General features: G+C 35.5%; 2 protein-coding genes across 4 annotated transcripts in view; one reads left to right on the top strand and one right to left on the bottom strand.

The window, feature by feature from the left end:
* LOC128167068 (set1/Ash2 histone methyltransferase complex subunit ASH2-like) overlaps positions 1–27,385 on the bottom strand; it is a 32,515-nt gene that overhangs the window by 4,653 nt on the left and 477 nt on the right. Inside the window, exons 2-14 of the mRNA XM_052832581.1 lie at positions 25,246–25,286; positions 25,026–25,080; positions 22,371–22,460; positions 21,083–21,171; positions 15,271–15,362; positions 14,311–14,406; positions 14,072–14,143; positions 13,877–13,967; positions 13,589–13,658; positions 13,243–13,460; positions 12,921–12,998; positions 12,693–12,782; positions 12,359–12,555 (exon numbers count right to left, since the gene is read on the bottom strand). Coding sequence (XP_052688541.1) covers positions 12,359–12,555; positions 12,693–12,782; positions 12,921–12,998; positions 13,243–13,460; positions 13,589–13,658; positions 13,877–13,967; positions 14,072–14,143; positions 14,311–14,406; positions 15,271–15,362; positions 21,083–21,171; positions 22,371–22,460; positions 25,026–25,080; positions 25,246–25,286 — 1,279 coding nt within the window. The remainder of the gene's footprint in view (positions 1–12,358; positions 12,556–12,692; positions 12,783–12,920; positions 12,999–13,242; positions 13,461–13,588; positions 13,659–13,876; positions 13,968–14,071; positions 14,144–14,310; positions 14,407–15,270; positions 15,363–21,082; positions 21,172–22,370; positions 22,461–25,025; positions 25,081–25,245; positions 25,287–27,385) is intronic.
* Positions 806–10,491, top strand: LOC128167067 (neurofilament heavy polypeptide-like). Of its 3 annotated transcripts, XM_052832578.1 has the most exons (11): positions 820–971; positions 1,480–2,641; positions 4,726–4,909; positions 5,303–5,421; positions 5,664–5,766; positions 5,844–5,930; positions 6,200–6,217; positions 8,761–9,334; positions 9,546–9,614; positions 9,707–9,738; positions 9,841–10,491. In XM_052832578.1, the coding sequence occupies exons 2-11, from the start codon at positions 1,992–1,994 to the stop codon at positions 9,889–9,891; spliced, it is 1,887 nt and encodes a 628-aa protein (XP_052688538.1). In that variant the 5' UTR covers positions 820–971; positions 1,480–1,991; the 3' UTR covers positions 9,892–10,491. The 3 variants fall into 3 exon arrangements, with proteins under 3 accessions (XP_052688540.1, XP_052688538.1, XP_052688539.1); XM_052832580.1 differs by lacking the exon at positions 9,707–9,738 and having other exon boundaries at positions 806–971; XM_052832579.1 differs by lacking the exon at positions 6,200–6,217 and having other exon boundaries at positions 827–971.

Here is a 27,385-nt window from a genome sequence, read left to right as displayed (position 1 = left end):
AAAAATATGCTCCTAAACTTCCTTTATTTTCAGTTACCGTGAAGGGGTTTACTGTTCTCAGCAAAATTAATTTCTTTGAAAACAAAATATAAGGAAAAAGAAAATTAATTTGAGTTAACTTCCTTTACTACTTTACTGGGAAAATAACTTTAGTATGGGGGAAATTTTAATAATGATTGATGATATGCAGCCAGTTATTACAATATCAGTTAATCACATGCTCAGACATAGGACATCTTAACAAGATGGAAACCAGGCACTGATCAAGAAGGGGGGGGTGTCCAAGGGTGTTGAAGGAAGTTTTCTTTGAAAAGGGGACCCAAAGCCTATTTTCTGTAAATGTGTAAAATCTAATAATGTTTAATTTTAAGGGGGGGACTGGTCCACTCTGATCTTCCTCTGATTTCAAGCATGGAAAAAAATTATAAACTCTGTTGATAGCTCTGAAACTCTAGGTGTATTAAAATCCATATTCGTGATTCAAACAAAGTTGAGTTCTCAAACGAATGGAAATAGGATTGTTCAATCACTGTCAACACATTTTTTCCCCCTGCAAATATTTGCTTCAGAGCTTTTAGAAAAGAATTGCAGATAAGTAATTCTCTTGAGTTCACAAGCACAGGGCACATTTATGTGTTACGTGAAATGGCATTGCATTCCTAAAATTTCAATAACTAAAAGCAACGGAGGAATCAGGCCTAAAAACTTCATTGTGTGAATTCCTGGTTAATTTTTTCCCTGTGATCTTCTCCTAATACAATGTCTATGTATACGACACCTGTTTTTCTCTTTCTTTTTTTTAAGTCTGATAATGACAAAACTTGATATTTGTAAGCATTTCAGTTGTCAGCAGTAATGGCATTATCATAACGAGCGACTTAAAACCTGAAGTTGTTCAGAGCGTCTTCTTCCTCGTGCCCTGAAGTATTTCCTCGTTCAATCACAAGCAGCACTTGCCTACCGGTCTCAAGGTAACAAGATTTTCTTCCACAATAATTGACATTTTTTTTTATATTAGGCAAGTCCCTGTTATAAATGTACCATTATTTTCTATTACTAGGAATTATTTTTTAGCCAAGCTTTACAAAATCTGATTATCTATGTGATAAGCATAAAAATAAATATGACAGGTGAACAGGCCTTGTATGGTAGAAATAAATGGCTGATATGTTTATACATGTTCTACTATTTGACAAAATGTAGAAAAAGTAATGAATGGTTAGAACATGTGCCTAAAAGCCCTGAATTGCTCAATTAGGATACAGATCAATTTATTACATAGCCTTACACAATTAAATTATGCTGGTTAAGCAAGTGTAGACAGGAGATAATGACATTATGCAGTGTATAGGGTATTGAAGGAGATGAGTCACCATTCATTGGGCCCCCTCTGTCACATTCCTTTGATCTTAGGTATTAACAGTACAAGAACCAGCCTTATCTCTTGTGTACATATTTTGGTGTTTTTCACCCTCACAGGAATATGAATTCATCAGAGAGCGTGCATTGTTTGTGCTGGGCTAGCGTGCTAGTGTAACGAAGCACCTGTTGGTGTAGCACTCTGTGCAGCTTCAGTGAGCGGTTTTGTCAAGGATCAGTCCCATTACTCACTCCAGCACTGTTCTGCCCTGTGCAGGGAGGTTGCAGATTTATTGATTTTAAAATCAGTGTATGCCTTCCCAGGTCATTGGATGAACCTAGCCATTTCCCTGTATTGACAAACAAACAGGATTTTAAATATCAGTCTGAATGGATGTTTATTGTGAGGCCCTACAATTAAGACAACATTGTGTTAATTATGAAGAGAATTTCGGCAGACTAAACGCAGGATTACTGGAGAGAGACTACGTACACACTCCAATGACCTTTTAGCCTGAGGAAATGTTTATGTCAGTGCACTCTGTTTCTTCCTTAGCAATCGGGAGTAATGTTTAGTATCTCTATTGGTAAAATCCTGTGTATTGGTGTTATATGCTGTGTGGTGTTGTGAGATGTGTAGGATGGGGGTATGGATATTCTGTGTGTTGTGTGTGTGCTGTGATTTGACATGGAGCTTTCCTACACGACCCCCTAGTGAGCCAAGAAAGGAGGAATTTCTCATGCCTGATTCACATCACAATCAACTCATTGAAACCATTGAAGCTGGTAAAAATAATACTCTTAACCTGATTCAGGAAGTTGCTCATTCAGATTTGCACACAGAACCTAACCCTTCCAGTGATTCGGTTTTAAAGGTAATTGAATATTCAAAAACAAAACCAAACAAATTTCAGACAGATTCTATAAAAGGAAGTGAATGGAAAAAAGCTGGTTTGATTTTTGAATATAGTGCAAAAAAATCTGGCAAACCCGAGTCTCTTTCGTTATCCCGGAGAGAAGCACTTCAGCAAGCGGATGTTGCCGAGGGAGATGCTTCGTGGTCTACCATGGTGTTGACTATAGCTAGCACCTTAGTAGCACTGTTCAGTATGTCAGTCCTTGTAGCAGTTTTCCAGTGTTGTTGTCGCCGGAGGAAACGGAATTCTTCTCCAGAAATCGACAACAACGAAGAGAAACAACCAGCAGACGATCAAAACAAGAACAACGAAAAACCCGGCAAGGAGGAAGCCATCAAACAAAACAACGTGGAGAAAAAAACAGGGTAAGTCAGTAAGATATGATACATAAGGCTAAGTACCGGTATGTATGGTTGATGAATAAGTGACACAGGGTATGGATTGCAGAGTTGATGGATAGAGCGTGTGGGGCTGTCAGCTGTCAAGAAACCCTACACTCACCATGTAACACTGTAAAGATTGGGGGAAAAGGGTAACAGAGTAACGCATAATGAAGTTATACTTTCACTTATTGTATAAAGAGAACAGAAAATCCGCAGAGTCCATAAAAGTTTTAACTGAGGTGTAATGAGTAGGTATATAATGAATAGTGACTACTGCGGGCTGTGAAGTACTATACTGCATGCCCCTGGGGGTGGTGTTGGAACAATAAGCTTGTCACATAGGCCACAAATTGATTTTCCACCTGTCAAGTAATGATGAATGGCTAGGTATCATAACTTCCTATTAACCACCTCTTCTGCTATTGATCCCAGCCAAGGGAACCATTTCTCTGTCCCATCAAAAACTCTGAGGCTTCCAACACAGAACAGAAACCAAACACAGCCTAATAACCTAGTGTATAGCAGATGAAATACAACTAACTGAACTGAAACTACATGTATACTCTCCAAAACACAGCACATGTATTACTTTGGAATCCTAAAATTGGGGGAACATCGAACATCAAATTATGAAACACAGATATTATTTTTTATTGTAGTACATAAAATTTCATCCCAATTAACCTTTCAAAATTAAAAAATTAAAAACAACAAAAAACGGCCCCAACAAATTAACATGATTCCATAATAAGTACCGGTATACCAAGTATCTCAGATGATGCAAAAAGTTGGCTTGTTATTTCATTCTGTGATGATAAACAGATTGCATCAATGTTAATCTCAGTTATAGCAACCACACCTGATGTTCATTAAAGAGTTCATTTATTTCCCCACAGAAAAAAAAAGTGTTATAATGATAATCGCTGGTCTGGAGCATGTCCAACTTATTCAAATGCTTTATAAAACAAGGAAATTACTCGAGCTGAATATCTGAACATGAGAGGTGTCATATGTACAATGAAATAAAAACTCAATCTGTGAATAGCTTTACTTTTCAACTAAAGCTCTTGTTTGAAAATAGATGGGGTTCCAATTGAATAGATGATTCAATTATAGATCAAAATAATCATGTAAATTCAGAGATAAGTGGGATTCTTACAACCATGTTATAAAAGTTGCATATCTTAAATTAAAAAATGATCTGACACATCAGTGACAATAGCTGAGAAGGTTTAACATTGTTTCCTGGTTCATCTGAATATTTACATTATTATGGTAGTATAGATGTGTATTCAGCAAATCTGGCTGACTTTGCAGTTTGTTTACTGAGGAAAGAAACTTGTGGTATATTGCACCATTTCCGTTCTACAATATTAATACCAATGCATCCTTGATTTCTCTCTATACATGTACATACAATACTCAAATAGTTACCCCCTCCCCATCTTTTCTCTCTCCCCAGATGCTAGATGACTATGCAGACTAGAGCACAATTTGTTTACAAGTGGTTTATTAGCTTCCTCACACATTGCCCTATCAGTGTCTATAGTTAATGAACTCCTTATGACCACTGGCCAAGAACTTCTCCTGCCAATACTAATCAAACCCCTTACTGCATACCTACTGTAGGTGATAAAACACACACAATGGAGGCCTCGTCTCTGGAATCTGATCGTTTTTCTGACACTTCTGAGACAAATAGTTCAGAGTAAGTGGGGTGATAGATTTAACCTCTTTCTTCCCCTGTGACATTCATTTATAGTAACTTCTGACCCTCACCCTCACCCTCTACCCACAAATCACTGACTTTATGCCAGTAGTATTCTTCTACCCTCCCCTCCCCCTCTCTCTCTCTCTCTCTCTCTCTCTCTGTATATTTTTTCTTACGTTCAGTTTAATCTGATTTAAAATCTCATTGACATTGAGTGCACTTTAGCTATCAGAGTTTATACAATTGATATTTTTTTGAGAGATGACTCATGTTTACTCATAGTAACATGCTGGAATTCCCAACACCTATGTAGTTCTAACATAAACTCATAATGTAATCCATGTTCTATTTGCAGGGAAGATTCGAAGGAAAATACAGATGAAAAATTATCATTCAAAGATAAATTAAAAGCCTTTGAGAAGAAGGATGAATCTAAAGAGGCCCAACACCGACCTGGCCCCACCCCAAAGAAACGACCCCAGAGTGAGGCATTCAAGGCCTTTGAAGCCAAGGGCCTTCCTATCATGGGGATGCCAAAGGTATTTCAGACGGACATTTTTACGCCAGTGGTTTAGTCACCATTTCCTGTGTTCTGTCATAAACATGTGTCCCTGTTGTAATTTCTCCAGAGACCGATGTCTGATGTTGTTAGGCAAGAGTGATGAAACTCGCTTGTCATCCTAAGGCAACACTGCTCAACACACAAGGATATTCGTTTACAAAATTTGCAGTGAATTCTGCATCACTGTGCACGGTGACCAATCAATTCAGTCAAACTCAAGAGATATTAAAATACAATATTATTCTTCAAGTCACCATTCCTGCATTACGATCTTGTCTAGAAATCTGACACTATTAATACTAGAAATAAAGAGGCATCACCAAACCATTAATGTTATTGATCGTTTCCTCAAATGTTTTATTTTAAATAGGGTCAAGGACCCCGATTTCCAAAACCGAAGGAGCCTCAGAATGAAAAGGAGGAGGCTGAGGTGACACTGAGGCCCAAGATAACGGTCACTCTGTCCCCCGACGCTGTCTCTGACTCAGGGTAAATCACTCGTTACTGATTCAGTTGTGCTACTGTTATCGGTAAAACTTCAATGTATCACTGTTCAGTTGTATTTTGATAGATAATATATACCAGTACTAGTGATTCTCCTTTATAATGAACCCTTGTATGGATACATTTTTAATAAAGATGTCTTTTCAATCTAGTTCTGTTGAAAATTGTACAATTTTGTTTGCCTGTGTTCACTCTCCATCATAAATATGCTTCTGAATTTTTCTCAGAAGCTACAAACAGCCGGACAACCCTGATGTTGTGATTGCTGATGAAGATGAGGATGACTCCGAGTTTGGAGCCATCAAAAGAGAAACTGCAGTTCTGAGATCAGTACGTCCATTACTTATCATTCTATAGGATTCTAGGCTTACATGATGTGGTTCTAAATTGAGTGGTTTCACTTTCAGTATCGGAAAGCCCCTCCACCCAAAAACAGAAACCGCTCTTCTGCAGCGTTCAGGCGGAAAAATGCCCAGCAGTCCACAGCAAATCTTGTAAGTTGACACAGTGCAGGTTTAAAGAATGATTTCTAAATATAGAGCTGATTTAAAATAGAACTCCTGTCATAAAGAACATGACAATTTATTTTTTAAACTCATTTGAAGGCTTCTGTACCTTTCTTATACCTGTGTATGTAAACTACCGTAAAACAAAAGATTAAGCCTTTCACACAGGAATTGTGATAAAATTAGAATAAAATTAGAGAGCAGGAATGAGAAATTAATTCAGATGCTCTGTAGAAGGCACGGTTTTCTTTTGTCAGTTTGACGACTTGGACATAGTAAGTGTTATATATACGTACTCAACATATGAGGCATGTTACAGGCAGACGAGTTGGGCATGATTTATTGTTGATTATACATGTGGTTACCGCTTTCTATTATGATTATCGAGACAATTTATATCAGTGAATGAACTTTATGTTGAAACTGTTACATATTCTTTATGGCCTCCATAAACCCTGACTTTATTTGACTTTTTTTGGTCATTTGATCTCTGTTCTGTCTACCTCTGGCTTTTTCCTTATATACATGTATCATGCTGATTCCAGTTTCTTTTGTGAGGGAAGTCATTACATGTTCCCGATTACATAATGCTTCAGAATTTTTTATTTTGCGAGCAGTTACGTATAATTATATGAATATAAGTATATACACTCAACAAACCGTCCAAGTGCTCACCATAATAAATAGAATAATTTTGAATTTTGAAATAAAATGATGTAAAATTTTCAACATTTCGTAACTGATATGTCTTCTCATCAATAGCACAGATAAAGTAAAACAAGGTCGTTTTTAATCATTTAGCCGTGATTAAATGTCAAAACATAAAATAGGATTTTTTCTGCGCATGCTTAATATGATTGTCATTATTTTGATTGATTTTAGTCTTTGGTGATAATTTAAAAAGAAAACCACTTAACATGGCCAAAATGATCACTGCAAACACAAACAACAGAACCGTCGGAATATTGGTGTCTGCATTGTTTCCACAACAGATCATATTCATTTAAATTTGCTGTTTGTTTTGACCTCGACTTTGTTTTAAATATTAAGCAATCCAAGAGAAATGTTAATTTGATATAATTTTTCTATTTTGTAAACATAATATCATATTCATACGCAACTTTTAAATCAATCAAAAAGCTCTGAGCAGAATTCAACCAAACTGGAAGTGTTAGTGATATTTAGCAAAGGTCAACATCTGGGGTCGTAACCTAAGGTCAAGGTCAATGCATCGTTCCTAACAATTTGGAAGTTAAGTGAAAATCAGTAACCCTGACGGCAAGACAAATAAATGTGCTTATTTCCTATAGGAAATACATTATACTGGGTGAACACTTGAAAGTTTTGTTGAGTGTACATTTATTAAAAGCAAGTACTGAGGAATCATTAGAATTGTGGAGGCTGATATAAAAAATCAGAGAGGGCTACATTATTGCAGCTACCGTCCCCCACAAATTTACATCCTTGATAAAAACAGATTTTGAAATAGTTATTTTACTGAAACTGAAAACCGATGCATCCCCAATATTATCCAGGACTAAGCAAAAAAACCCATATTCCACCAAAATTGGCCTGAATTAATTTAAAAGATTACACAGTATATTTTTAAAAAAAGTTATCTTAAATGTGCAAATGAATTGTTATACATTTTCATTTTCTTTTTTATTAGAGGGAATACCAGTAGTTTCACTTTCAATAAAAATTCATTATATTTAGAAGCACCACAAGTACATGTGGACCTATTTAATGGCTTTAAAATTAAATGGAGGGGGGGGGGGGGGTAAAAAGTACCGGTACTCAAAACAGGCAGGCCAAATAATTGACTAAGCTCTAAGATTTCACAAGATAAACACTACAAGGCATCTTCCCTGCAGATCTCGGTGTGTAAGGGCTGTCAGCTTACACAGCAGCTTTTCTCTCTGTAGTAGCCACTTATGATAAGGTGAAATATCCGACATAGTCAACTACCCATCCACACAGCTGTGAGATTTTATATTCAACCTCTTCTTAAACGTTCAGTTAACGTTGAAGGTCTTTCAGTAAAACAGTTACTGTAGTAACGGTAGATATTACATTTAAAATGTTTTGTTTAATTTGTAAAAATGTTGATCTTTGATCAGTATTCTAGGTTGGACTTTAACCCCGAGGATTTATTAGCAAGGATGTGACTAAGAGAATCCACTTTTACCAAACATTTAATACACTATAAAGAGTTAAAGAGTGATGTAATACTTAAAAAAACTCATAGTACATGTATTTGCATGAAGTATTTTCCCAAATTCTTCCTTTCATACATTTTTTCATTATATAATACATGTTTATTTTTTATTATGAATTTCCTTCTTTTTTTCAACTGTCTTGTGAGCAGAAGTGTATGTTTCTAATGAGTATATCAGCTATTTAAAAAATCATCCCAAACACAAATGTATATGTTATACATATCAACATTGTTACGGTAATTTAATCGAATGGAAAAACCTAAAATCAGTCCTTATGACTCCTTAAAGTCATTGACTTTCAAAATACAAGGTAACATTATGTAAAATCAAAAATCAGAAGGAAAGATAACTACGGTGATGTAAATGATGATGCAATACTCTTGAAAGGCAATGTAGTCAACATCAGTCATTTGAAAATTCACAAAGTCTCCTTTTTTTCAAGTAGCCCTTTCCTCCTTTAAAAATGTGAACAATGATCATCTCCATGTGATTTTAATAATCTAATAGTGTATTAAAAAAGGGAAGTAAATTATTTAGTCATTACATGTCAAATACATGTGAATATATGTATTCTAATAAAAAATATTTACGTCAAACAGATCAGTGAGGATACAGAATCAGAGCCCCTTCTAACTCCGGATGACAAAAGACACCAAAAGAAGGAGGATGCTGTGAACAGTTCAGACAAGACAGATCAAGAGCCAGATCAAAGTAAAAAAAAGATTCTAGTGCCCAAAGAACGATCTCGCTCAAAGACTCCTGAAAAACTAGACTCTAAAAATTCCTCAGAAAAAAGTGCTCCAAAAACTGTCTCTGAAAAGCCAGGTTCCAAGACATTTGATAAAAATGGTTCAAAGACCCCAAACGGTACAGGTTCAAAGACTCCAGACACACCAGGATCCAAAACTCCAGATAAATCTGGATCCAAAACTCCAGATAAAGCAGGTTCCAAAACTCCAGATAAGGCAGGTTCCAAAACTCCCATCAAAGAACGTTCGAAAACACCAGACCGATCTGGTAGTAAAACTCCTGAAGAAAAATTGACCATTGGGAATAGCAGGGATCCTGACTCCCAGCCTAGTGCTGCCTCTCCATTGGGAGGGAATATATTCGCCCAAATAGACCCCACAGTGAAAAAGTCCTCACCTGCTCCATCCACTCCCTCCAGTCTAGGTGAGGCCGTCTTTTATCTATTTATCTATTCATTTATTTTTTTGATGTATTATCAACCGATATTATTTTCATATTTTTTCTCCATTGACAACTTCCTTTGCTAAAGATAAACGTTAAGACCTTGGTTAACGATAAGAAAAAGTATATTAAGGGTAAGAGAGTAATTTTCAATTTTTGAGAATATGTATATAATTTGAATAATTTGAAACAGATACAAGGAGCCGTGCTGACAAGGTTAAATCCTCCCCTGGGTTCCTTGAGGATGATAAACTAATGAAAGGTTAGCAAAATCTCCTCTTTTTCTATGCAAATATTCCTATGGATGTGACTAGTTGGTAAGGAAATTAAATTAGTCTAATTCTTTATTTCCAGCTCTGAATGAAAGATTAAAAGCACAGCAAGACGTAGGTCATTTATATTTTAATGTTATATCAATTTTTTTATCAAATTTCCAGCTTCCTTCCTTTGAAATATTTAAAGAATACTTTTATTTTTAATGCTTTCAGGGAAATGATGACAAGCAGCACAACCGTCGCTCGCTTAATACAGATCTGTGATAGACCCTGATTGTCTGCCCTTGAATGGTACCCCGCACCATATCACCACTGACAGAATCTCTGATATAACACAATATAGACGTGTATTTCTCTGCATCAGCTACCTGTCCGTGTCACTTCCTCTGCTCTACTCACCAGGAAAAGTCTTCCAAATTCATTTACAGTGTTATAAAAAATCCTCAGTAACATTTCGCATCCTGATTATATCCATATTAGTGATGGAAAAAAGGTCTTCATGTTGGCTTCATGTTCGTTAAAAGATGTGACTGCAGTGAAAGGAACTGAGTACTTGTAAAATGTTTGAATTGTGACAGATGCTAGTTTGGGACTTTGAGTGTATGCGGTGTGAACAACTTCACTTGGCTTCTGATGACTAGGCAATACATGCTTTAATCTGTAAACTGTGTGAATGCTCGTGTAGAATGATGTAGATTTTAATATATGGCTCAAACAATGTGCAATAACACAGTAATTATTCACTGAATGATTATGCAACAATCACACACTTATCTGATTATCACTGCTTAGCTTTTTATGTTTTCAATTTTTGAGCAAACAGATGTTACTAATATTTTACTACAATAAATTGTTTTAAAATGACTGGCTTTTCTCTATGAACTGGTTAAGTCTACAAAGGGATCTTTAAAGGGAATGTGAAATACCCTGAAATGTCTCCATATGTGTCAATTAAAAAATAAAATTCTGTATGTTTAATTAGGGGTTCACAGAGGTATGAAAGTAGCAAACATAACAAGAAAAATCCAAACCCTGCATGGTTTGTTTTTGCGTTTATACATACATCTCTCTTTGAATCTCTAACATTATTAAAAGTATGTTAATTAATGTTATTGTCTATCAGTATGACAAAAAGAGAAGAGCCAATTCTTCCATATATGGATGTTATTACAGCAATTTTAAGGTGTGACTACCATGCACTCCATGGTTTCAATTAAGCTAAAATGTTCAATCAACCATAAAATTGTATAGTCAGTTTTATGTATTAAAGATAGGGTTAGTTTGGAAACATGAACCACTATTTATTTTGGCCTTACAAACTTGTTACTACTTAATATATAGATTATAAATGGATGATCTTAAACCAATCTTAGTTATTTAAGTTCAAATATCATTATTCAAACAAGAGGCCCATGGGCCACATCGCTCACCTGAGGAACAATAGGTATGATAAAATCAGCTTAATGGAGTCATAATACAAACTATCTGGATAATGTACAATAATACATGTAGATCCTGTATAAATAAAATCCATTTCCCCCCTGGATATTCTTATGTTTATAATCATTAGTCCCTTTTCTAACAGGATGATTTTATAGTCATATCACATGTTGAGTATTGCAGTTCTCAAAAAGATCTTTAACAATTTCTTATATATGGGATATAAACCTACATCAAACTCTGAACCTTCTTGTGAGGCCAAAGAATTGTCCTGGGGCCAAAGTCTTAACAATTATAAAGAATCATCTGGCTGATTAGTTTCTGAGAAGAAGATTTTTAAATATTTACTCTATATATTCCAATGTTAAACTTTGACCCCCCATTGTGGCCCCACCCTACCCCCGGGGGTCATGATTTTCACAACTTTGAATCTACACTACCTGAGGATGCTTCCACACAAGTTTCAGCTTTCCTGGCTTAATGGTTCTTGAGAAGAAGATTTTTGAAAATTTCTCAAAAATTTTCATTAATTTCTAATTATCTCCCCTTGAAAAAGAGTGTGACCCTTAATTTTCACAACTTTGAACCCCCTTTGCCTAAGGATGATTTGTGCCAAGTTTGGTTGAAATTGGCCAAGTAGTTCTTGAGAAGATGTTGAAAATGTGAAAAGTTTACGGACAGACGGACGACAGACAAAATGTGATCAGAAAAGCTCACTTGAGCTTTCAGCTCAGGTGAGCTAAAAAATAAAAGAAAATGGCCTTTATTCACACCATTGTGATCTTGAAGATTGAATTTAGTCTCCAGAACCAAAACTAGTCATACACTGTAAATGTAGTACTTGTATACCAAATTAATACCTTCATCAGTTTTTCTAGACATGATATGAATTTATATCTCATTAATATTATGTACTTGTGTTTATCCTCACTCTTAATTCATAATTACATTTTCTCGTAGAACATGTACAAAAATCCACTTTCATTATTCAGTTAAGATTAGTAGACAGCGTAATTTAATTAACCCACTCACAAATGTCTTAAAATATGTTGAAAAACCACATGAAATTGTGATATCCTTTTTCACAAATTATTTAAAAAATCAGGGTTAACTGTTGAGTAAGTATAAAATATGTTGAGTAAGTATAAAATAGAGTAAATGTACTTGTTAACTACCAAGTCTGTGGTTTCTGTACAGAGAACAAACCACTAAGTGCTATGAATGGTTCACCACCAATAGCAATCTGTACGAGAAGCTGAGAATTAAATCGGTGAAAATATGGTGCACTTACCCTGTCTTTGAATGTGTTTGGGAGGAGTTTTCCTGGGTTGTCAGGTTCTGGTAGATGAATGAAGAACCCGAGGACATCCCCCTCCGAGTATCCCCCGTCGCAGTAGTGCTTCCCTCGGCTCTGGTGAAATCTTGTCCCCAACCGTGAACGAAAGGAGTAACTAAACTTGTCATAACCACAGGGGGCTTGTAAGTTACCTGAAATGTCAAAGTGATGTAATCACAGGTAAAGGACTTGGCAACTGAGAGTTGCAATTCAATTTAAAACTGCATAAGGGAAGCAACTCTGATTGTTATCAAATATACTGATAGTGTAGCATGATATAATGAATTACCTAGCGACTGTGACCACCCTATTCTTGTGGCAGAATCCTGTGGCATCTCCTCAATAAGGACCTCAAAATACCAGGCTCCCCTCCTCACCCCTGAAAAAAAATATAACAATACAGTACGGAATCAATGAGAGGAATTCAAGTTATGTTTATATTGTCATGAGAATAGAATTTTAACCACAGCAGAAATAGATTTCAAAGCCAAGTAGCAGTGCTTGTACTTGTGTGTACCATGAGTGGCCCGGACCATGCTGTAACCCTTCTCCCCCGTCACACTCAGTCGGTCAGTAGAAATCTTCAACTGTGGAGCTGGAAATGTACAAATTCAAACACCTGTACACTAATCCTGACATAAAGCATTCATACTCTCTAAAGAAGTTACTACATAAATCTCTGAAAACCCTGTTTTTTAGCTAGTAGATAAATACTCAAGTATACGTCTCCCTCTCCCTCTCTGTCTCACTCTGTCTTTTTCTTTCATTGAGTCAGTAGATTAATTCAATATGTACTATACATATACATCTGTATACATCGACCTTTCTCTTCACTCTACCTCTGTCATTCAGTGCAAACAGTACATCTGTTCCTAAGAAGGTTCTATACAGATAGCCAGGGATAGGCTTTCCTGCCCAGTCTAGACTCTCATCAAAAGCCTGTCTGTTTGGGGCGTGAGGGTCTGCTTCTGCCAGAATATATCGGTATCCATCTTTGTTAAATGGATGTTCCAATGGATAGCCATGCGGGGCCTGTTTGGTAGTGGGTCCAAGATCACTAACAAAGACAATGACATAGTTATATTGTAGTTGTTGTCATCTTAAATACCATACTGTACACTTAGATAATCAGACTTGTTGATACATAACAATAGCATTCTTGATCCACAAGTCCTGAGTACATACCCTCTCTTTTGTTTGACTCCAGGGAGCTGTACTGAGTCTGGGGCCTTTCTTTTGTACCCTCTACCCTTTCCTGTTAATCATTCAGAAATCATGCAAATCAGCAATGCATTTTTAAAAGTGGTAGTTAACTTGAAAATAATCTAACAAACTATGATCAAAATAATGCATAGCAAATGCATCAAATTGTAATTATAATGTTTGCTGTTTACATTAACCATTTGTCTATTAAAATAGACATGGTGTTTTGTAAAATAGAGGTGGTAAATGTAAATTAGAGAATTTACTAACCACTGTCCACAAAACCTCCACTCTTGCCAATAGAGGGCACACTTCCACTTTGTTTCAAGATTTCACTGTAGGGACCAACTTTGTACAGATCCTGAAATTGTTCAGTAAATTCAAGATGTCAATATTCTATATAAAGCTGAAATAACCATTCAAGTTTGTGATAAAAAAAGACAAAATTTGTATGAAATTCCTTACAGAGAGAGTCAACCCAAAATGAGGATCTCCAAGATTTTCTTCTTTGTAAGTGAACATTTCTGTTTCTTTGGACTGAAAGCAGAATAAGTGATTCCTTTACCAAATAATTACACACAAATAATCAAGAAAATATGCATGTGATGAAAAAAAATTATTGGTACATCTATGTTGAATAAATTTTCCAAATAACTTTTTTGACTTTGTAGTGTGTCAGAATGAAACTGAGTATATACATGTACCAAGGTTTTGGCGACAGTGGCGTGCCATGTTTGCTTGGTTCTTCTGGTCTGGGTTGTCAGGTTCTCCCATTGTTTATCAATGAATGGAATGATCTCCTGTAAGCAAACAGCAAAAATCATCAACCGAGATCCTACAAAGGGATCAGCTACCATCCTACAACTCTAGCACTGATGATTTTACGTAGGAAACAACCAAGTTCCTGTGTAATAATCAGCCATAATCTCATTCAGGATTAATGAAAATTCTATAGAGTAAGCAGTCTTGTTCCTACATTGCGATCAGTAATTATTCTAAGTTTTCTCGTTATGTCACAAATGAGATAATTTTATACTTTGCCCTGAATATTGCTGAATCGCACAGGAAATGGTTATAATGGCCTCCCAGAAAAAAAATTATATTTCACAGGAAATCTTGCAACATAATCATGACATAAGAATGGGTTGCAATCCCATATAAAAATCTCTCATAATCTCTCATACTAACTCATGTTTCTATATAGAATACTGTAGATTCCTTGTTTTAAGCGAGTACTTAATTATGCAATTCCTCCGTTTTCCATCAAACTGCGAGAATATAAAATCGCGAAAGTCAAATTTTTCATGTAATTTACATCTGTCTGAAAAATAAAAGTGAGATTTTAAAAATTTGTGAGATGTGATTCTCACGATTTTACGTTGATATTAATTCCTCGCATTTAGTTAGGAATCTACAGTACGTCTTCTTTTAACATAGAGATCAGTCATGATCCCACACAACAAATCTATCATATGTCATTGTTTCTTCATGGGATCAATCATAATTCAACAAAGAAATCTGAAATGATCCTATAGTAACATCAACAAATGTATACCGGATTGACTCCAATCCATTCTCCATTACTTATCACTAGTCATGAACCTTGAATTTAAACTTGAGCAAGTAAATCTTGTTTCTGAAAAGCATCAATGATTGTAACAAACCCCATCTCTAGAGAACATCTGTGGATTTTCTGAGGCCGGATCAGTCTGGTAACAGAGGTTGGCTATGGCAGTGTAACAAATTTGAGGAAAACCTGAGTAACAGAAATAAAAAAAAATTAAATTTCATATACTAACCTTTGAATGATATTTTTCAAAAGTTACTGGTAAATTTTTGAGAAAGAGGAGGTACAAAACAAAACAACAAACAAGAGGCCCATGGGCCACATCGCTCACCTGAGGAACAATAGGTATGATAAAATCAGCTTAATGGAGTCATAATACAAACTATCTGGATAATGTACAATAATACAAGTAGATCCTGTATAAATAAAATCCATTTTTCCCCTGGATATTCTTATGTTTATAATCATTAGTCCCTTTTCTAACAGGATGATTTTATAGTCATATCAAATGTTGAGTATTGCAGTTCTCAAAAAGATCCTTAACAATTGTTTATATATGGGATATAAACGTACATCAAACTCTGAACCTTCTTGTGAGGCCAAAGAATTGTCCTGGGGCCAAAGTCTTAACAATTATAAAGAATCATCTGGGTGATTAGTTTCTGAGAAGAAGATTTTTAAAGATTTACCATATGCAGTAAAACACGGTTATAACGAACACGCTTATAATGAATTGACGCTTACAGCGAAGTGAATTTCATTCCCCAAGTCTCTATTTCATGTTGTAAACTTGACGGATATAATGAATTACGCTTATAACGAAGTTAAATTGCCCGTCCCTGGCACCTCGTTATTAGCGTGTTTTACTGTATATTTCTATGTTAAACTTTGACCCCCCACTGTGGCCCCACCCTACCCCTGGGGATCATGATTTTCACAACTTTGAATTTACACTACCGTATATACTCGCCTATAAGTATTGTTCGCCTATAAGTCGGTTGTCTTTTTTCAAGTTTATTTACAAGATTTTGCCATGACCCTCTTATAAGTCGGGTATCTTTTTCAGGATAATCAGTCTATAAATTCTCAATCAAATTAGCACATTTTATCAAGCAAGACTATATTCTAGATAAAATGTATTGATGTTTGACCCCTCTGTTATTATTTCTAGATGCATTTTAAAAGTGTTGTGTTCAGTTAAGACATCTATCCTGGAATAATAACTTTCGATTTTGGACGCCATTTTTTTTTATTAATACACTTGGTATTAGCTCTAAAACTATTTAAAATACTGTTGAAAATAAAATTATAGTGATTTTGATCCCCTGTTGACTGATTAAGATAGTATAGCCCCTTTTAAAACTGGTGTGTTAGCTTGTGTTGTTTTAGGTGACATGCCACCTACAGCCACCAATATAGCTATTATCACCTCAGGTGAAATTAATTATGAATAATTATAAAACGATCTTTATTTTTTTTAAACAGACCAGCATTTATTTCAGTGTTTAATTTTTAAGTATTCAACAGAAATTACTGTTCTGTAATCCCACTGTCTAGATCGCTTGTAGACGCCATGTTTTTTAATAGTTTTTTGTAAAGAGAGTTATCTTTCTTGAAATTTGTAACCTTCGATTTTGGACGCCATTATTTTTTTAACACTCATTAAACTTGATTATAGCTCAAAAACTAGTTTAAATGCTACTGGAAATAAAATGACAGGTATTTTATCCCATACTGACCGATTAGGGTTGGTAATTAGCCCCTTACACTCAGTGTTGGCTTGTATTGTCCTTAGTACAGTTATACCTACAGCTATTATCACCTCAGGCGTAAATAATTGCCTGCTTAAATAAAAGATCCTATCAAATAAACCCTGTTTGTATTTTTAAGAAATACAGTTGAAACTTTCAATGCATTTATTAATGTGTTTATCTTTTTAGTAATTAAAATATAAACATGTCAAGTATAGGGATCACAAGTCAAAAGTTGGAAGCAAACTGGCACCCAAAAACGAAGTTTTACCCAGTGGAAAAATTTTCTGATTGTATGTCATGCCTATAAGTCGGACCCCTACTTTTTGTTCAAATTTCTACTCCCAAAATACCGACTTATAAGCGGGAATATACGGTACCTGAGGACGCTTCCACACAAGTTTCAGCTTTCCTGGTCTTATGGTTCATGAGAAGAAGATTTTTAAAGATTTACTCTGTATATTCCTATGTAAAACTTTGACCCCCCATTGTGGCCCCACCCTACCCCCGGGAGTCATGATTTTCACAAATTAGAATTTACACTACCTGAGGATGCTTCCACACAAGTTTCAGCTTTCCTGGTCTTATGGTTCATGAGAAGAAGATTTTTAAAGATTTACTCTATATATTCCTATGTTAAATTTCGACCACCCATTGTGGCCCCACCCTACCCCCGGGGGTCATGATTTTCACAAATTAGAATCTACACTACCTGAGGATGCTTCCACACAAGTTTCAGCTTTCCTGGCTGATTAGTTTCTGAGAAGAAGATTTTAAAAGATTTACTCTGTATATTCCTATGTAAAACTTCGACCCCACCATTGTGGCCCCACCCTACCCCCCGGGGTCATGATTTTCACAAATTAGAATCTACACTATCTGAGGATGCTTCCACACAAGTTTCAGCTTTCCTTGTCTTATGGTTCATGAGAAGATTTTTGAAAAATTCTCGAAAATTTTCATAAATTCCTAATTATCTCCCTTTGCAAAAGGGCGTGGTCCTAAATTTTCACAACTTTAAATCCCCTTAGGCTAAGGATGCTTTGTGCCAAGTTTGGTTGAAATTGGCCCAGTGGTTCTTGAGAAGATGTTGAAAATGTGAAAAGTTTACAGACAGACGGACAGACAGACGGACGACAGACAAAATGTGATGAGAATAGCTCACTTGAGCTTTCAGCTCAGGTGAGGTAAAAACAAGAGGCCCATGAACTTCAACATTCAAAGCCTTGTGAATGATCAGTAGAAATGTAAAACATGTCCAGTTACAATATTCTGTGTATTATTAGTCTCCTACCGGTTTCACCGGAGGGGACTATAGCTTTCCTCTGCATCCGTCAGTCCGTCTGTCTGTCCGTCAGTCCGTCTGTCTGTCCCACTTCAGTTTTCCACACTTTTTTTCTTTATGCATTTGAGGAATAATATGAAACTTGCTGAACAGCTTCAAAATGTAAAACTACAGATCAAGTTTACACTTTTGTAGCGTCTGATTGACATATTTTCGAGAAAAATAATTTTTTATATTCCAATTTTTCAATGTTCGGGTTCGTTATCGGGTTCGGTGTGTAACTGAATAAACGAGGTCAGTATGTAGTCAGTAATAATATCGTGCGTTACTTGAACCTTCCTTTTCCTGTACCATTCCTTTTATCATTTCTAACGAACAAATAAATTCTATAAAATAGTGTCAAGCATTGTGTTGTAAATTTAATCGGCAGGTTTTTTTTGTATTATTATTACAATCGGGTTCGTTGTCGGGTTGGGCTGTTTAACTGTTTGGTTTGATTCGGGGTACAGAAGACGGTAAGAAATGATATTGTGCATAACAGTGCATTGTTTTCACAAATTTTTACCAGCGAATACAGAATAGACTTGGCGAAATTATAGGAGATGAAATAAAGAGTATTATTTTACCTATTTCCTATTTAATTTCTATATCAACTATATAGTTTTAATTTCCTCTGTTCTTTTATCTCTGATTAAGGTATCCGATGTACAATTGACCAAAAAATGATGCCTGGTAAGGTATATATTAAATGTACTCGTTTGATAGGTAAGGATATGTAGCTTCTAAAAATAGATGTTTTTCCCGCCAAATCACTAAGGGGAAGTAACTCTAGCTATGCAAATCACGCATGGTAAAATACTACTTTTCTTTGAAGAAAACATGTGTAATCATTTATACTATTTATCAAATAAAAATTGCCAACATATTCTAATAAAAATTAAGTTTTTAAATAAATTGATTACCTTTCCAAATAGCTTTTTTTTTTTTATTTTTGCGAATTTTTTTTTTTACAATGACCATGACGACTCACACGATTTTTACGCCCCCCCCCCCCCCACGTCAGCCGTCGCATTTATGATCCAACGCATATTTCCGTTACCTAGTAATTTTCCTGTTTTCTATTCCTTTACGATTGAGAACTTGTAATTTTAGAATGGAAAATCTAAATTGTTCAGGTTTTTTTATTCAGCAAAATGCTTGCACAAAAAATATTGTTACTACTACAACGAAGTCGTGAATTGCGGGTCACATCAGGTGTGTAAAGCGTTACGAACAAAGCGTGCGAGAACCGTGTGAAATGTTTATTAGAATTCATTCCAAACCTTTTACTCGTAGAAAACAATATACATTGTATTATCTTTTACTCAAAATTGTACTTTTTTTTCAACAAAAAAATTAAGTCAGTTTTAAAATGGAGACTGACGATAAAGTCTGACTACGATGTTCCGTATCGCTACAATTGTGGAATGCACAATACATCAACATGCTTTACACAGTTATAACAAAATATGAATCAACCATAAATGACGCTGTGATGTTGTAGTAAGCATGCATTTTTTACACGATAAGATTGTGTACAAATACCACACATAACATGCATCGGACATGTGTGTATCGGCTATCTGGCTGAACCTGTCGATCAAATTTCGAGTATTTGATTTCATTGGATGGTGACGCGCCTCTTTTATGAACATGTAAACAGCAAAATGAAACGAATTGACTTTAAAGCAATCGGAATCAGTATCTTATAGTATTATTTGAATGATATAAAATCCAGCGATTTTGAAAAAGAGTAAAAAAAAAGTACCGTTCATGTACATATATGTAATATGAAATGCAAGGGAAGAAAATTGTTTGAAATCCCGATGAAAAATGAATCAATGATTAGAAATTCCATTATTTGACTCTTGTTAACTTGTTTTACAGAAAATAACAAGGATATGTTTTAACACAATAATTACAATAAATGTGTACAAGCATTTGAACCACGAAATCCGTATGCATGGTACATGTACTTATTAAAAATAGTTAGTAGCAAATACGCCGTTATACAAATGTTAGGTCCGAAATCCGTATGTATAATGAAATTAGGTATAGAAAAAATTGAACAAATTGAATAGGCCCGTACGATTACCAGAATACCCCAATTCAAGTTGTGCACAGTCAAAATATCTACGAAATCAATGATTAAAACGACTTACTCAGTATTTTTCGACGAAATACGTGACTGGTGCACTGCAACTTTTACTCTATATATTAGGAGTTTTTCTTCACTTTATTGCAAGAGCGCCGCGGGAAAAAAAAAACGTCATACAACGGCAAATGACGTAAAGCTGCTACAACGTCACAATCACCGTAAGGGGGAAAAGTTAAAATAACTCGTTTCAAAATTAAGAAAAAAAAATATTGCTTGACTTTATGCATCAATTGTTTATTCTTTATCGTTTATTAGGTCAGATCAAAAATAGTGCAACTTTTTGAAAATTTATTTCAAGCTCCGTAATCTACCGAGCTCATCCCGGAAAATCCCGAGCTCTCTGGCTCAATTGTACATCGGATACCTTAAAGCATGACATCTCGTTTACAATAGCTCTGATATAGTTGTGTGCTTGGAAGCTTTCATAGAATAATACAAACCGGTAGGGGACGTGTATTGCTTATGCAATACTCTCAGAATGCTTGTTTAATTGATTATTGTTGCAAAGATAAATAAATGGTAAGGTTGGCACATTCAACTATTGTACATTTAGGATAGGGGTTTGTATGTACATTTGTAATGATAATCCCATAGGACACTGTCTAGCACATCATTTGGTCTTTATACATGAACAAAAACAGAACTCGTACACATATTCTAAATTACAGTTACTTACTTGATACTTTTTTTGTGAAATTTTCTAAACCATTAGGGCTGCACCCTCTACAGGCAAACTGATAATTTGTCATAAAAGGAATGGCTGTGCTGTAATAAAATCACCCTCATGATACAATCACTAGGTCATTTATAAAAACATCATCATCATCATCATCATCATCATCATCATCATCATCATCATGTGTTGTTAATTATATATATTAATCTGCAGTTATGATTGTAAATTTAACCAGGACTTTACCTTTACTATAATGCTAAATAACAATAAATTATACATATACATGGTTTTGATGTTGAACAGTGTTATTCCCTAGAAAACAGTAAAAATATGACTTTAACATTTCATAGTGCTATAACACACCAAAGGAAACAATAAGTAAATCTGACTTTACGACTGAATGTTGTTATAACCTTTATTATCATACTCTACATAACAGTGAAATTAACATGACTTAGATATTGCATAATACTATAACACACATTTACAACAGTGAATTAACAGATAAACTGATTTAAAGATTGAATATTATTATAACATATCCTAGATAACATTTAATTTAATTAAGCATTGATTCATTATTCTTTTAAAGATGTGGTCTCATAACTGCAATGGTGTGTGCATACAAATTGAATAACGCGCGCTAGCGCGTTATGAAAATTTGTTTGCAAACACCGTTGCAGTTATGAGACCACATCTTTCAAAAAATAATGATTCAATGCTTATATTTACGTTTTTTAACATTTATTCTCTTTCCGAAAACATGATTTTGTTTTAAAAATCTCTGCCTTATTCAACAAGTAATGTGCAATTAATGGGAGAACCATTGGAACAGCCGAATCATGCTGACAAAAATAGTGCACAGGGATTTGATAACTTATAAGAGAATTTTATTTATCATTCTGTAATTTGATAAATTTACTTTTTGTATACTAAGAAATAAATCAATTGAATTCATTTTACTGTCAAAATATGTTTACATCAATGAAATATTAATCAGCGTAAGTATAATATCAGGTCGTGATCTGGCTTGAAGTCACGAGGAGAGTCAGTCATGTTCTTCGAGAAATACTAAAGGAAGACTGTATTCATACGCACCAGATTTGGTGATTGGGTCTTCTGTGTTATGCGTAAATATCACTCAAATAAATCAATGCAATTTGATAGGGGGAAAGAAAGTAAATGAAAATATCATGATTTAACATTCAAAAGTGTTATAACATACCCTAAATGACAGTAAATTTTAATGCCCTTAACATTGACTAAAAAACACAGTGATATCACATACCCAAGATAACATCCAATACAATCCTGATGGAACCACCGAAAACAGAATCCACACTGAATTTCTACTGTTCCTAGATTTCTACCTTTTCCACTGAAAAAAAATTCAATGCTGATTATAACTTCCATTTCAATTTGTGTGTGAAGAGAAATTTTCAAATTTTCAAAATTCCACATTTATCAACAGTAACACTCTGACTCACCAGTAACATTCTGAGATCTGACACTACACTCTGACTCACCAGTAACATTCTGAGATCTGACACAACACTCTGACTCACCTGTAACATTCTGAGATCTGACACAACACTCTGACTCACCTGTAACATTTTGAGATCTGACACTACACTCTGACTTACCAGTAACATTCTGAGATCTGACACAACATTCTGACTTACCAGTAACATTCTGAGATCTGACACTACACTCTGGCTCACCAGTAACATTCTGAGATCTGACACTACACTCTGACTTACCAGTAACATTCTGAGATCTGACACTACACTCTGACTTACCAGTAACATTCTGAGATATGACACAACACTCTGACTTACCAGTAACATTCTGAGATCTGACACAACACTCTGACTTACCAGTAACATTCTGAGATCTGACACTACACTCTGACTTACCAGTAACATTCTGAGATCTGACACAACACTCTGACTCACCAGTAACATTCTGAGATCTGACACAACACTCTGACTTACCAGTAACATTCCGAGATATGACACTACACTCTGACTTACCAGTAACATTCTGAGATCTGACACAACACTCTGACTTACCAGTAACATTCTGAGATCTGACACAACACTCTGACTTACCAGTAACATTCTGAGATCTGACACAACACTCTGACTTACCAGTAACATTCTGAGATCTGACACTACACTCTGACTCACCAGTAACATTCTGAGATCTGACACAACACTCTGACTTACCAGTAACATTCTGAGATCTGACACAACACTCTGACTCACCAGTAACATTCTGAGATCTGACACTACACTCTGACTCATCAGAAACATTCTGAGATCTGACACAATACGCTGACTCACCAGTAACATTCTGAGATCTGACACAACACTCTGACTCACCTGTAACATTTTGAGATCTGACACAACACTTTGACTCACCAGTAACATTCTGAGATCTGACACAACACTCTGACTCACCTGTAACATTTTGAGATCTGACACTACACTCTGACTTACCAGTAACATTCTGAGATCTGACACAACACTCTGACTTACCAGTAACATTCTAAGATCTGACCCTACAATCTGGCTCACCAGTAACATTCTGAGATCTGACACAACACTCTGACTTACCAGTAACATTCTGAGATCTGACACTACACTCTGGCTCACCAGTAACATTCTGAGATCTGACACTACACTCTGACTCACCTGTAACATTCTGAGATCTGACACAACACTCTGACTCACCAGTAACATTCTGAGATCTGACACAACACTCTGACTCACCTGTAACATTTTGAGATCTGACACTACACTCTGACTTACCAGTAACATTCTGAGATCTGACACAACATTCTGACTTACCAGTAACATTCTGAGATCTGACACTACACTCTGGCTCACCAGTAACATTCTGAGATCTGACACAACACTCTGACTTACCAGTAACATTCTGAGATCTTACACTACACTCTGACTTACCAGTAACATTCTGAGATATGACACTACACTCTGACTTACCAGTAACATTCTGAGATCTGACACAACACTCTGACTTACCAGTAACATTCTGAGATCTGACACTACACTCTGACTTACCAGTAACATTCTGAGATATGACACTACACTCTGACTTACCAGTAACATTCTAGATCTGACACTACACTCTGACTTACCAGTAATATTCTGAGATCTGACACAACATTCTGACTTACCAGTAACATTCTGAGATCTGACACTACACTCTGGCTCACCAGTAACATTCTGAGATCTGACACAACACTCTGACTTACCAGTAACATTCTGAGATCTGACACTACACTCTGACTTACCAGTAACATTCTGAGATCTGACACAACACTCTGACTTACCAGTAACATTCTGAGATCTGACACTACACTCTGACTTACCAGTAATATTCTGAGATATGACACTACACTCTGACTTACCAGTAATATTCTGAGATCTGACACTACACTCTGACTCACCAGTAACATTCTGAGATCTGACACTACACTCTGACTTACCAGTAACATTCTGAGATATGACACTACACTCTGACTTACCAGTAACATTCTGAGATCTGACACAACACTCTGACTTACCAGTAACATTCTGAGATCTGACACAACACTCTGACTTACCAGTAACATTCTGAGATCTGACACAACACTCTGACTTACCAGTAACATTCTGAGATCTGACACTACACTCTGACTCACCAGTAACATTCTGAGATCTGACACAACACTCTGACTTACCAGTAACATTCTGAGATCTGACACAACACTCTGACTTACCAGTAACATTCTGAGATCTGACACTACACTCTGACTCACCAGTAACATTCTGAGATCTGACACAACACTCTGATTCTCCAGAAACATTCTGAGATCTGACTCAACACTCTGGCTCACCAGTAACATTCTGAGATCTGACACTACACTCTGACTCACCAGTAACATTCTGAGCCTTCGTCATCCACAGACATGGCTTCCTCAGCCATTTCACCTATAAAAGGAGAGATTCAGAATATAATGGTTTCCTTGCTGGATATCATTCATGGGATGCAGGATGGACATGGGTTCATGAGTAGCTATATATTTGAAAACACTTCAATTATAATGTTTAATAACTTTTTATATATTTGATATGTTGATTAAATTCTACACTTACTTTCACCATCTTCTTTGTTGGTTGCTTCTGATTCAGCTCTACTACAAATGGTAAAATTACAACAAACTTAATGCCCTGAGAGAGAGAGAGAGAGAGAGAGAGAGAGAGAGAGAGAGAGAGAGAGAGAGAGAGAGAGCGAGCTGGGTCTAAATTTTGTCTATTTAGAATAAGTTAGACATCTAATGAAATATTAATTTATTAGTGTTGCAAATTAATAGAGAGCACAGCTCACCAGCTTGAACTGAGCTCTACCGACAAAACTTGTGCAAAGAGAAATTCAGACCAGCTGCACATTGATTCTATGGAACCTTATTGGACAAACAGTTTTAATTAGAGCAGCAGTTCCCTGTAAAATATGGCTTCCCATATCATGCTTTCACAAGAACCAACAACATAAAAATAATTAATTTGTATTGACAGTAAATATACTGCTAGCTGATACAATATTCACATATACGCAATATCTAACCAACACGCTCAATCAAAATATAATTGAGTGACGTCTTAATGGTTAGCACATTGATTCAATAGAAGTTTTTGGCATTAGTAAATTTTGACCTACAATTCCAAGGAAACTGCATATGGAATTCATTTCATGTTCTTGGTAGAATCAAAGTAAAACTTTTGAGAACCAGAAAAAAGATATAATTTTAAGAACATGTTTTTAAAATAGAAACAAAAACATACTACTCATGGGATTTTTTAAAAATCCTGGACGACACTAAACCGACGTGAACTCTGACATCACAACCACTTTTGATAAGGGGAAATAACTCTATCTGTAAAGATGGTAAATTGAACAACGGTAATCTGCCAGAATCCCTAAAATGCATACCTGTCAACTCTCCCGATTTTTCGTAAGTCTACCGATTTTGAACCCATTCTACCGATATATTTTTTACCCCCAATTTCTACCGATTTTTAAGAAATCCGGAATTTTTACCGATTTCGCTTTGAATAATAACATATTTCCTGTGAAAGAGAAAATGGCTGTTCATTGTTTATCGGTAGATACATGTTTATTGCCGCTGATAACAGGTAATCAACAAGGTGTCAACTGTGCTACCAGTGATTACTTGGATTGTAATTGCTTCCGATTCTCATTAGCAGAGTTTATTAACAGAGACAGGCATGCCAGATGTGGAAATTTTAGAAATACACATTAGCAACGGGATACTAGCTAGTGTCGAATTGACACTCTGCAGCAAAATATGACAATATACTAATAAACGGCTTATAAATGGAAATAAGTATTGGAAATATGGCATTCCTTATTATAATCACGTATGAAGTTTTTTAAAGCATGGAAAATACACCACCAAAGCTAAAAAAAAGGAAAGATATGTCTGCAAGTACCTAAATTCTTGGGAAAAGGAAGCAGAATTCCAAGGTTGGTTAACAAAAAGTGTGAAAGGCGAAGATCATGCTTTCTGCAGACTGTGTATGAAAAAAATAAAGATTCCAATTCTTAGTAAAATTGCTCAGTCTATGTGCTGTATCCCAAATAGCAATGCAGATTGTGAGAGGGTGTTCTCCCTTGTGAGAAAAATACAGACAGAACAAAGAGCTTCCATGGACAATCAGACACTATGTAGTCTTCTATGTGCTAAAATAAACTGTAAAGAGGAATGCCATCAAGTGAAACCTTCTAAGGACACTCTAAAACTGACTAAATCAGCAGCTTACAATTACAATAAAGAACATTGAAGTGTATAATTTGTTATTTCTTAGTTATCAGTATGAACTAAAAGAACGCGCGATGACTTTTTACTATAAAAAAAAGTTGTCACACGTTTTCTCCCCCAAAAAATATTTGGAATGTTGACAGGTATGAAAATGTGAATGCTCACATTTGAAACATTTAGATTTTAAGAGGATTCTGGTGATTTCACCAATTCTGGTTATTCATGACACATGATTCTCAGGGGAGTTTTAACCAGAAGACACTATAAACCTAAAAATGCCAAAGTCAACTCTGACGTTACTATCACTTTAATTTTAAAAGGGGGACTACGCATTTACAACACCATGACAATGTCAAAATCCTATCATCTACAAAATTTTATCAGAAATCCAACTAACAAATAACAAAGATCTTAACATTAATTAATAAAAACTTGCAGCTATGCTTATATCCTGA

This window comes from Crassostrea angulata, chromosome 10, assembly GCF_025612915.1.
Source record: "Crassostrea angulata isolate pt1a10 chromosome 10, ASM2561291v2, whole genome shotgun sequence".
NCBI lineage: Eukaryota > Metazoa > Mollusca > Bivalvia > Ostreida > Ostreidae > Magallana > Magallana angulata.
Note: the sequence above shows the minus strand (reverse complement) of the source record. Positions and strands in the feature narration are given on the sequence as shown.

Excerpts from the sequence above, each read along its gene's own strand:
- LOC128167067 (XM_052832578.1), top strand. The coding sequence starts at position 1,992 with ATGTGTAGGATGGGGGTATGGATATTCTGTGTGTTGTGTGTGTGCTGT. Across the intron at positions 2,642-4,725 it reads AACGTGGAGAAAAAAACAGG|GGAAGATTCGAAGGAAAATA; the intron begins GTAAGTCAGTAA and ends TTCTATTTGCAG. Across the intron at positions 5,422-5,663 it reads GACGCTGTCTCTGACTCAGG|AAGCTACAAACAGCCGGACA; the intron begins GTAAATCACTCG and ends AATTTTTCTCAG.